At 36.9% G+C, this 11,880-nt stretch overlaps 1 protein-coding gene across 2 annotated transcripts in view; it reads left to right on the forward strand.

The window, feature by feature from the left end:
- Positions 1-11,880, forward strand: part of NTN4 (netrin 4) — a 108,375-nt gene that overhangs the window by 26,360 nt on the left and 70,135 nt on the right. For both annotated transcript variants that reach the window (XM_061205453.1, XM_061205454.1), the window contains exon 3: positions 11,583-11,861. In XM_061205453.1, coding sequence (XP_061061436.1) covers positions 11,583-11,861 — 279 coding nt within the window. The remainder of the gene's footprint in view (positions 1-11,582; positions 11,862-11,880) is intronic.

Genomic DNA, 11,880 nt, shown 5'->3' on the forward strand with positions numbered 1-11,880 from the left:
TTTAACTTTAATTCAGGAATGGCTAGCTGCCAAACAAGTATAAAGTGGGATATAATGGAAAAGTCATTAGATTGGAGGTCAGGAAACTGGGTGCTAGTCTTACCTCTGTCACAAGCCTATGGATTGACCTTTGGCAAATCACTTTAAGCACTCTGCGCCTCAGTTTCCACTAGTCGGACTAGATCATCAGTTGCTAAGGGCTCTTTTGACACTCAAATCCTATGACTCCAAGTACTGAGGGCAAAAGAAAAGCTAGGATTCCAAATGTATTGAAAAATGTTTTAAAATTTATTTTTAGCCCCAATCTTTATTTTTATTTTGGTCTTCTGTCTTGTTTCTCGTTCCTCCTTGCAGTTCTGTCATTTCCCTTCTCCCTGAAGATACTTAAGAAGCTGCCTTTTCATCATTTTAAAACTGTAAATATGCCCTTGAAACATGCAAAGAGGCTTTTGTGTACTTACAAATCGAGGTTATTATAGTACAAGTAAGTCACTTGAGTGCACTGCATTCCTCAGCTTGCTCCATTGAGAGCTTTATTAGCTTATATTGTCCTATCTTAGAAGAACTAGTTGAGTAGATAAGACTCTCCCACTTTAAAAGGTGGGCTATCTGATGAAAAAGGGTGCTTAATGCTCTAAGGTGTAAGCAAAAGGATTTTGGCACTGCCCAAAGACAGACACACTTCTCTAAGACAAGTAGGTGCTCCACTTAAAGTGGCACAGACAAGGACAAATGTTCTAAAATTAAACCAACCAGCTGCTCCGCCACAGACGCCCACCTGTTAATTATGCTATCTTTTCCCCGTGCAGCCTTCTCTCTCCATGAAACCGGAACTCTCCACTCACGGCAACCCTTAAAAAGCCTGAAACTTCACATACTTTCCCAAAGGTTACCTACCCAGGAAAGCAGAAAGCTGGTTTCAAAAACATATTAGGGTACATGTACTCAAAGAATCTGTGCTCTTTGAGCTTTTCGTCTCAAATTCCTAAAACTTCAACTTAAATGGTGCCAGCAACTAACTTCAGAAGTCAAGTGACATAAAGCCATCCTTTTTGTGTGGTGACAATATAAAACTAGAGTGTGTGAATCCCACTAAATTTTAGGAACTTTTTAAGTATGGGAATTTGCAGTTTTGAGATAGCTTGATAAACAGTAGAAATGAAGACAAATATATCAGTTTCTATGTTTAGGTCTTAGGTGTGTCATCAACCTAACAATAAACAGAACAGTTGTCAATGTGTAGTAGTTATGAGATTCAAATGAATTTATCAGATGCTATTTGTAAACAGCTAGTAAACAACCACATAAAACAAATGATGGCTTTATAATGTAATTGGAAATATTTCTTTTTTTTTCTTTTTCCATTGAAAAAGAGGTAAATATATTTTTATATTTAACATAATTTTTAAAAGGGAATAAAACATGTATATATATTTGCAAAAGAAACACTGGAAGGAAAACTAAGAACAAATAAAATGCACTGCCTTCAGAGGAGGGAGAGGACATCAATAATATGAGACTTTTCTAGATAGACTCTATTATAGTTTTGCCTATGGAAGCAAAAATGTTTTACATATTTTTTAAAAATGAAATCAAGAAGAAAAAAGGTATCTGTAAAGGAAATATTTCTTAATACAGATGTTATTCTAGCCAGGCTTAAGTAGAGTAGGGAAGAAGTGTGATTATTTTTCTAATATAGAGTTAGTTATTACTGTAGATTATATTAGGCAAAAGTACCAGGGATTCCTCTCTAAATGGGTTGTCATCCTGGCAGTTGGTGTAAATTTATTACTGAAAATACATTATTCAAATTTAGCACTCAAAAAGTATTTTAATATTGACTAATAGTAAATCCATTTTTTTCAATAAAGTAAAATTTTTAAGTAAAACTTTTAAGTGGTATAAGATTAGCAAACAACTAAGATACTTTTGAGATGATAAAGTTTCTTGTGAAGTACTATATGCCTAGTATATTCTCTTATGAATAAAATTCACATTATATAATTAAAATTTTATTATATTTATATTATTATTATTTTGGGGGTGGCCACGCCATGCGGCATGTGGGATATTAGTTCCCTGACCAGGGATCAAACCCGTGCCCTCTGCAGTGGAAGCGCAGATTCCTAACCACCAGACTGCAAGGGTATTCCCATATTATTATTCTTGTATCAGAAAATAAAAATAAATCTGTCTTAACATGATTCTATATTGACTCAGTCTTTCAATATGTATTGTTGAGAATCTATCAGACAGTAGTACATGGGAATACAAAGATGCATCGCAGCATAGCATAAACATAAAAATATAAAGTAGAAGATTATAATATCATAAATTATAAAGAAAGTTATAGTGAAGGTTTACCTGTCTATTAAAATATACAAATTACCAAAATTGAATTATCGAATAAACTTATAAAGTTTAAATGCTTATGTTTTCAATTATTTTTCCTATTTCTTAGTTTGATAAGCCCCATAAGAAAACTCATTTGTTCTTCATGCCTTTTTATCTGCTGAATGGAACCACACTTCTAGCTTTATTATGAAAATTTCAATATGTCATTTCTATGATATTTTTATACAAAAATAAGGGCTTAGTCCAATTACAGTTTTATAAATTGTATTTTATACAATTAAGCTCTCTTGGTTCTTTAGACTTCAGCTCTCAGCCAAGATGCAATAACGAGAACCAGACTAACCCTACTGCCTGAAACAACTTTAAAAAAAAAATGGACAAAATATATGATACATGTTTTCAGGTGTTGCACATCAGGCAGCAGAGGACAGTGATCCTGAGAGAGAAAAAGCAAATGAGGTGAACCCTATGATTGCCCCAGCTTATTGCCTGGAGTTTCCAGGCTGGAGTACAGGGAGGAGGAACCTAGGAGGAGCCTAATGGATTTCCTGAATTAAAGAGCTGAGAGTCTGGGAAGGCCAAGGTGGCTAGAGTTTGCAGGGCAGAGTACCAGAGAAGAAACAGCTGCACTGGAAGAGGCTTCCAGAGATCTACAGATGGTCCCCCTCAAGTCTGCAACGGAGTACTGATCAACACATGTGTTTAAGAAAACTACCTGAGGCCAGAGAAAGAACCACCCTAAAGGACAGAGGGGGAAAATCCTCAGAGGTCATATAGGACCAGGACTAGTCAGCCAGAGTGGAAAACCTTATAATTCAACCTTGTAATGCATCAGTAGAGTAATTAGAAGGGTACTGCCTGAGTAAAAGTGCAGAGCCAGACCAATACTAAGGAATGCATCGGCCCCACTTAACAAAACTTAAAAGCAAGCCTCAAAAGGAGCGAGCTATTTCCAAGTAACTGCACCCCAGAAAAGAGCTCAAGAATACAAAAATATCCCAGCAATCAACAAGGTAAAATTCACAGGCTCCCCTGGTGGTGGCCCGGGTTTGATCCCTGGTCAGGGAACTAAGATCCCACAAGCTGCGTGGCACAGCCAAAAAAAAAAAAAAAAAAATACAGAATGGGATTAGTAGGTCAGACACTACAGAAGCGAAGATTTGTGAAGTTCAATATATAGCAATAGAAATATGATCCAATATGAAACACAGGGAGAAAAAAATGCAGAAAAATAAATAAATAAATCAGCAATTTAAATAAATAAATCAGTGAACTGTGGAACAACTTAAAGCAATCTAATATATGTGTAGTTGGAGTCCATGAAGGAGAGAAGAGAGAGGAGGGGAACAGAAAATTTAAGAAATAATGGCTGAAATTTTTCTAAATTTGACTGTAACTATAAATCCACAGATCCAAGAAGTACAACAAACCTTAAACACATGAAACAGGAAGAAAAATACCCCAAGGCACATCATAATCAAATAGTTTAACAACCAATAATAAAGAGAAAACCTTGAAGCAGCAAGAGGGGGGAAACAATAACACATTACGTACAAAAGAACAAATACAAGAATGGCAGCTTTTGTACAAAAACAATGCAAGCCAAAAGACAGTGGGGTCAGAATCCTGAAAGCAAAGAAAATTGTTAACCTAGACTTCTATACCTGGCAAAAATAGCTTTCAAAAATGAAGAAGAAGGGACTTCCCTGGTGGCACAGTGGTTGAGAATCTGCTTGCCAATGCAAGGGACAGGGGTTCGAGTCCTGGTCTGGGAAGATCCCACATGCCGTGGAGCAACTAAGGCCATGCGCCACAACTACTGAGCCCACACACCGCCACTACTGAAGCCCGTGTGCCTAGAGCCTGTGCTCCACAACAAGAGAAGCCACTGCAATGAGAAGCCCGCGCACCGCAACAGAGAGTAGCCCCCCGCTCACCGCGACTAGAGAAAGCCTGTGTGCAGCAGCAATGAAGACACAATGCAGCCAAAAATAAATAAATAAATAAATATTTTTTAAAATGAAGAAATAAAGAATTTTTCAGGCATAAAAAAGCAAAAAAAAAAAAAAAAAAAAAAAAATACCAGCAGAGCTGCACTACTGGAAATGTTAAAAAAAGTCCTTCAGGCAGAAGAAAAATGATACCAGATGGATATCTAGATCTGTGCAAAGGCATGAAGATCATCAAAAAGGGAAAATAGGTGGTTACATGTAAAATAATTGTTTTCTTATTTTTAAAATCTCTTTAAAAGATAATTGACTTTTTAGAGAAAAAATATTAACAATGTGTTATGGACTTTATATATAGAAGTCAAATGCATGAAAACAACACAGGTTGAAGGGAGGAAATGGGAGTACACTGCTGTAAGTGTCTTAAAGTATATGTGAAGTGGTAAACATTATTTAAAGATAGACTGTGCTAAGTTAAAGATGTATACCATAAATCCTAAAGGAATCACTATTTTTTATAAAAGAGTTATAACTAATAAACAAAAACAGAAGTAAAAACGACCCTAAAATGTTCAATCCAACAGAAGAGAGAAAAAGAAGGGGACAGAATACAAAGCAAAAAGCAAGATGGTAGATTAAACACAACCATATCAGCAATCACATTAAATTTAAAAGGTCTAAACACTCCAATTAAAGGCAGAGATTAGCAAATTGAATAAAAATTTTTAAAAGACACAATTATGCTGCTTATAAGAAATCCACTTTAAATATTAAGACATAAGTAAGTTAAAAGGAGAAGAATGGAAAAAGATATACCATGCTAACACTAATCAAAAGCTTTTGATAGTGGCTATATTATTATCAGACCAAGTAGATTTCAGATAAGAGAATATTACCAGGGATAAAGAGGGACATTTCATACTGATCAAGAGCCAATTAATCAAGAGAATATAACAACCTTACATGTTTATGCACCTAATAACAAAGCTTCAAAGTGCATGAAGCAAGAACTGCAAGAAGGAATAGATAAATTGATAATTATAGTTGGAGATTTCAACAACTTTCTCTCTGAAATCGACAGAACAAGTAGAGAAAATCAGTGAGGATATAGATGATTTGAATAACACTGTCAACCAACTTGATCTAATTAACATTTATATAACACTTCACCAGCAACAGTAGTATATACAATCTTTTCAAGGGCACGGGAGCATTTATCAAGATAGACCATATTCTGGGCCATAAAACAAGTACCAATAAATGTAAAAGGATTCAAATCATACAAAGTATATTCCCTGACCACAAAGGAATTACTTAGAAATCAATAATAGGAAGGTATCTGGGAAATCCCCAAGTATTTGGAAATTAAATAACATATTTTTGAATAACCCATGGGTCAAAGAAGACATCAAAAGGAAAATTAGAAAGCATTTGAACTGAATTAAAAATGAAAACACAACATAGAAAAATTTATGAGCTGCAGCTAAAGAAGCACTTAGGGGAAAAGAAGGTCTCAAATCAATGATCTACAGTTCCATTTTAAGAAACTAGTAAAAGAAAAGAAAATTAAACCCAAAGGAAGCAGAAGAAAGTAATAAAGATAAAAGCAAAAATGAAATAGAAAAATAGAGAAAATCACTGAAACCAAAAGCTGCTGTTTTGAGAATATGAAGATGTCTAGGGTTTCAAAAACCATTAAATAACCGTTGCAGTTATGATCCTGAAGCTTCTATTTTTGGTAACTAAGAAAACTAGACCAGAAACCATGGGAAATATCTAGTATTTGTATGTGTTTGGGTGCTTGCTCATGCCTGCCTGATTTGTTTTCTGAAGAACATGAAAGATCTTGTATGCTACTGAAGAGAAAGAATCCATAAAGCCATTTGAAATGTATTACCTATTTTTACATAGGTATTTATACAAACGTGTGTGTTCACATACTCCTCATCAAGAGTGCAGAACTGGTGGTAAGACCATCTTGCTTTTTTTTATTTTTCTAAACCCTATTCCCTGTTTGGCTTCTCCTTTTAAAAAATGCTATTTGGAGAAATCATTCATTCATTTATTCATTCAACATAATTATGAAATGCTACAATATGCCAAAGACTGTGGGACATGCTGGGGGACACAGCTGTTAACCAGACAAACAAGATGCCTGCCCACTGAGCAGAGTCTAATGTGAGATACGGACAAGTAAATAGGCAACAACAATGTACTAGTGTAAAAATGCTGTCATGGAAAGAGCAAGTGCCAGGGGAGTCCATGGGATGGGTAATCAACTTGGACCTGAAATATTCCTCAAGCTAGCAGCTGAAAAGTTTTTTTTAATGTGATAACTAAGTTTCTCAAATTATTATGACTCAACACAGGCAATAAAATTTTAGGTACAAAGCAATATGTCAGGTATGAGTTCAATACTGAAAGAATTCCTTGATTATTACGTACCAAATACTCTACTTCTTATTCTGTTCACACTGTGTTAATACTCTGTTGAAATTTCTATCTCAGAGTATAAATAACACATATAGAATACAATTTTTACTAATTTTCAGTATTATTGAGAATTTTTTGTAAGTATTCTAGAAAAGAAAGAACATATAGGTGATTCTAACCTGTTCAGAACTTCTTAAAGATCTCTTTGTTTTAGTGGGGCATAAGAAATGGCAGAACCTGAGCCAAGAATCCAGATCCTTAGGCAAAGTTTGAGGGATTCCAGGATTAGAGAAGTGAGGCAAGACCAGAGAAATGTGAAGATTCCACAGAGTATGTAGGAAAGGGTCCATGATTCATTCAAGAAACTCAGATAGCTTTTTTTTTTTTAAAGTCTTTATTGAATTTGTCACAATATAGCTTCTGTTTTATGTTTTGGTTTTTTGGCCATGAGGCATGTGGGATCTTAGCTCCCCCACCAGGGATCGAACCCGCACCCCCTGCATTGGAAGGTGAAGCCTTAACCACTGGACCGCCAGGGACGTCCCTCAGATAGCTTTTAAAACTATGCATTCCTTTAACTCTTGATTTTCTCATTTGGAAATGTGTCAGGATATTATTATAAACTTCCATATTCTAGCTACAAGATTGTACATTGTAATGTTATACTGAAAAGTTGGAAACAACTTAGATGACTAACAGTAGCAGTCTGGCTGAATAAATTATGTCATATCCACACAATGGAATTCTAACCAGGTTTTAAATTATGTAGCAGTGTTTCTCAAAATTTATTGTGCATCAGAATCACTTGAAAGGCTTGTTGAAGCACAGATTTCTGGGCCCCATCTCCAGAATTTTTGATTTGTCAGTCTGGTGTAGGGCCCAAGAATTTACATTTCTAACAAGTTCCCAGGTTGATACTGATGATATTAGTCTGGGGGCCACACTTTGAGAACTACTGATGTAGAGTTATTTTTAATGATTTGGAAGAATATTTACAAGGTATTGCTAAGTTGAAACACAGTTGTTTACATTATATTCTATATGTATACATATAGAAGTTTAGATGGAAAAATATTATCAAGCTGGTATCCCTGGTTGCCTTTAGGATGGATTGAATTGTAGTTGTCTAATGTCTTCTACATTTTGAGTGACAGATTTTTCTGTAATGAGCATAGTATTAATCACTAAAACATAATCAAATTTCTTAGTTAAAAAAATAAGATCATGAAATACTGGCCAATGGCACTAACAAGCTGGAAACATCAAAGTGGGCTTGATCCTAATCCCCCTCTGGCTTTTTAACTATGTCTTGTTAGGAGTGCATCTTCAGAAGCAATCACAGGCAGAGGAACAGTGATGGGCCCATAGGTACATCCAGTTCCTGATGGGGACAAAAACAGAAGAGGCTGATATTATATGGAGGGCTTCTACACTTTTTCTTCCTTCATTTAAGTAGTGCCATACAGGCTTCTTCTGGGGATATTTGAAGAAAAACTGGGTGGGACCCAAAAGGCGACCTGCCAGAAGTTTGAAGCATCTGGATTGGCACACTCTTTGTTTCCTGACACAGGGTAGATCCATTTCCCAGGGTATCAGATAAAGGCGTCTCCTTTCTGGAAAAAAGATTTCATGGTTTAAATTCCCGTCCACTTTTGTGTCTGTGGCACTCCGCTGTCTCCTTTCCAGCACACAGCCTCAGGGGTCATGATGTCCGTTCCCTGCTGATATCAGCGTGCCAACTGTGGTGTCATGCACACCAAGCACAGAGCCGCCATTCAGCTTCCACAGTCTGGGTCCAGGAAGCAAAAGAGCTTCTAAGTTCCTACAAACCTTGACAGATCTTCCTGTAGTCTTGCATGTGCTGAACAATTCTCACGGGGAGGGAGAGAGAGGGAACTAGGGTAAATGTCAAGGGTAAATATGTGCCAGGAGCAGAGAGAGCAAACAGTTGCCACCAATGGTCAGGAAAAGGATGGGTGGGTGACAGTGTAGTATGCAATAGACTTTTCAGTGGAATACTTATTTAGTTAGCACTGGTTACCTTTTTCCATGTCCTTGCACCACTGTGGTTGATAAATTGGAAGGTAGCCACATCACTGATCTTATTTAGAGCAAGAGTTCTTCACAAATTTCTCACATAATGCCAGTGTTTGAGAGTCATATGGAAAATAAACCCCATGTAAAGCTCACAATGGATTCAATGCTTTTTAAAAAATTTTTTTAATGATTCAAAATATGAAATCATGTTCTGATTTAGGCTGTTGTTAAAAGAAAAAGACATTAATTCTATATTGACTTTCGAATAGGTGACATATTGTTTGTTGGAAAATTTTATTCCATAATATGTTGCTTTCTACCACTTTCCATGTGAATAAATGGTGCAGAATATTGTTTAAGATACAACTTTTTTAAGTTTTACAAGTTCAAAATTAGCTACATATGCAGATACTGGTTAATAATTCATTATTTGTAACTATTGCTTTAATACAACTTCTTACCTGTCCCCTTCTGGTGCTATGACATGAATTCAGTATGTGAATCTGTTTAGGACCCTGTAAAAGGAAGTTATTTGAAATTCTCACCTATTATTTGAATGCCAAGAACAATGTTATAATTAATCAATTCATTTACCAAAAATTTATTGAATACCTATTCTGTACCAGGCACTGTCCTGGGATACACCAGTGACTCCGCTCAAGAAGTTTACATTCTAGGGACTTCCCTGGTGGTGAAGTGGTTAAAACTGTACTTCCACTGCAGGGGGCACCAGTTCTATCCCTGGTCTGGGAACTAAGATTCCGCATGCCACGTGGCCAAAAAAAAAAACAAACAAACAAGTTTTCATTCTAGACGGGGAAGACAGTAAAACATTAAGCAACTACAACTAAAATGTGCAGGTGGTAATAGCACTAAGAAAAAAAATAAAGCAGGGCCATTTTAAGGACTTTGTATTTTATTCTGAGAGAAACGGGAGGTCTTTAGGTGCGTGTAGATCTAAGCAAGGACATGGTCCAATTTCTGTTAATAGAGAATCACTCTGGCTGCTGGATGGAGAATTGGCTACAGGAGGCCTAGTGCTGATTATCACCTTCCCTTATATTTCATTGAGGACAGTTCTGTACCAATAGACCTGGAGATGTGATCCTACAGAGTAGATTCTTGCCTTTTCATACTTTCCGTGCAAAAGCAATTTGTAAAATGAAATTTTTCTATCCAAAGTATTCCTTAAAGAAAAAAATTTTTTTTCTGGAAAGTTACTTTTAGATACATTCTCTCTGAATGGGAGTTTATCCAAAGCTTACTTTTCAATAATTACTTTACTTTCATACTACAGTCAGCCCTCTGTATCCACAGGCTCCACATCTGCAGATATGGAGGGCCAACTAAGGGACTTGAGCATTCGCAAAATTTGGTATCCAGGGGGGCCTGGAACCGATCCCCCACGGATACCAAGGGATGACTGTATGTGGTTATCAAAATATTTCTGTTTTTTTGTAAATAGGGTTTTTTTGACATATTTTTTAAAAGCCAAGAGGTGCTTAAGAATTTTTCAGAGGAGCTTTGTGTTTCTTACTATATAAATCAACAAGATTGATTGAGGTTTTTTTTTTAACTGCATAATGAGGTATAACTTAGTGTTGCCCTCCTTATAATAATGCTTCATGTTACATTATATTTATATTCATTGGTTTCCATGGGCAGTGATTTCCCTTTCCACTAACCTCTACTCCTCCAAAGTAACAGGTCCACTAGAGAATTTGCACCACCCCACCCCAAGGCCCATTTTATTGCCCCTGTATAATGTATAGACTCACAGACATGTCCAAAGTCTGTCCCTTCTGAGCCTTCCTCCCTCTGGTTTCCTCCTCAGAACTAAAGCCTTAAGTTGCCTATAGAGTCTGTCTATAACCTGCACAATAAAAAGTCTCATTACTTAGTTACACCTTGCATTTAACCAAAAGTGCTGTTAACTAACTTGATCAGGTACATTACTCACTGCATTGGATTCAAGTGACTTCTGGCTAATTTTAGAAATCAAATCCACCCTCAAAGGGTTGTATATTTACTTCCAGTAAAAATATTCCAAATATATGCCACAAGTTGCAAGGCAGATCCAGAAAAGGAGAACCAAAAATACTCATAGCGAAAGTGGTCCCAATTATTAACTGATGAGTCTTTGAAAGGGTCATACTGCATTTAGAAATATAAGTGCCTGGATCTTTATTTTGCAGTCAGTTCCTAACTGGTCTTCCTGCTTCTATTCTTTACCCTTTATAATCCATTCTCCTCGCAGAAGCAAGAGAGAGTTACCTTTTTTAAAAATGCAAATCAGATCACATCACTTCTCAGCCTATTACCTGCCAGTGGCTTCCCACTAGTTAGGATAACTCTACCACGGCCTTTAAAGGGCTCTCTATTCATGATCTGTCATACGTGGCCTCTGTCCTCTCCACTGTCCCCTTGTCCCCTGAACTCTAGTCACACTGGTCTTGTTCTTCCTTGGATAAGCCAAGCTTGATTCCACTTCAAGGCTTTTAAACTGGCTGTTCCTTCTGCCCAGAATGCTCTTCCCCCAAGATCTTTGTATGGCTGCCTTCATCCCAAGAGTCAGATTTCTGCTGATTTCTCAATTTATACTTCTTCTGCATCCAAACAGGCAGCACATCTGTTCCTTGGAATAACAGGGCAGCTCTTCCCCAGGTGTGATCAAGGTCTGAAAACCTCTTGTTATCTTATCACTTGCAGATGATAAAAGGTATAAATCAAACCAGGACTACACGGGGCAAATAGTTCAGGGTTTGCACACAGTCCTATATATGCACAGCATTTTCTTTTTCTTTACAGGTTATTTTCAGAGCTTTGTCACCACCGTATGATGTGGAGAACCCTTACAGTGCCAAACTGCAGGAGCAGCTAAAGATCACCAACCTCCGTGTGCAGCTGCTTAAACGACAGTCTTGTCCCTGTCAGCGAAACAACCTGAATGCAAAGCCTCAACATTTTACGCACTATGCAATCTATGATTTCATTGTCAAGGGCAGCTGCTTCTGTAATGGCCACGCTGATCAGTGTATACCTGTTGATGGCTTCAGACCTGTCAAGGCCCCTGGAGCATTCCACGTGGTATGTAAAACAAGTCCTC

This window comes from Eubalaena glacialis, chromosome 11, assembly GCF_028564815.1.
Source record: "Eubalaena glacialis isolate mEubGla1 chromosome 11, mEubGla1.1.hap2.+ XY, whole genome shotgun sequence".
Lineage (NCBI taxonomy): Eukaryota > Metazoa > Chordata > Mammalia > Artiodactyla > Balaenidae > Eubalaena > Eubalaena glacialis.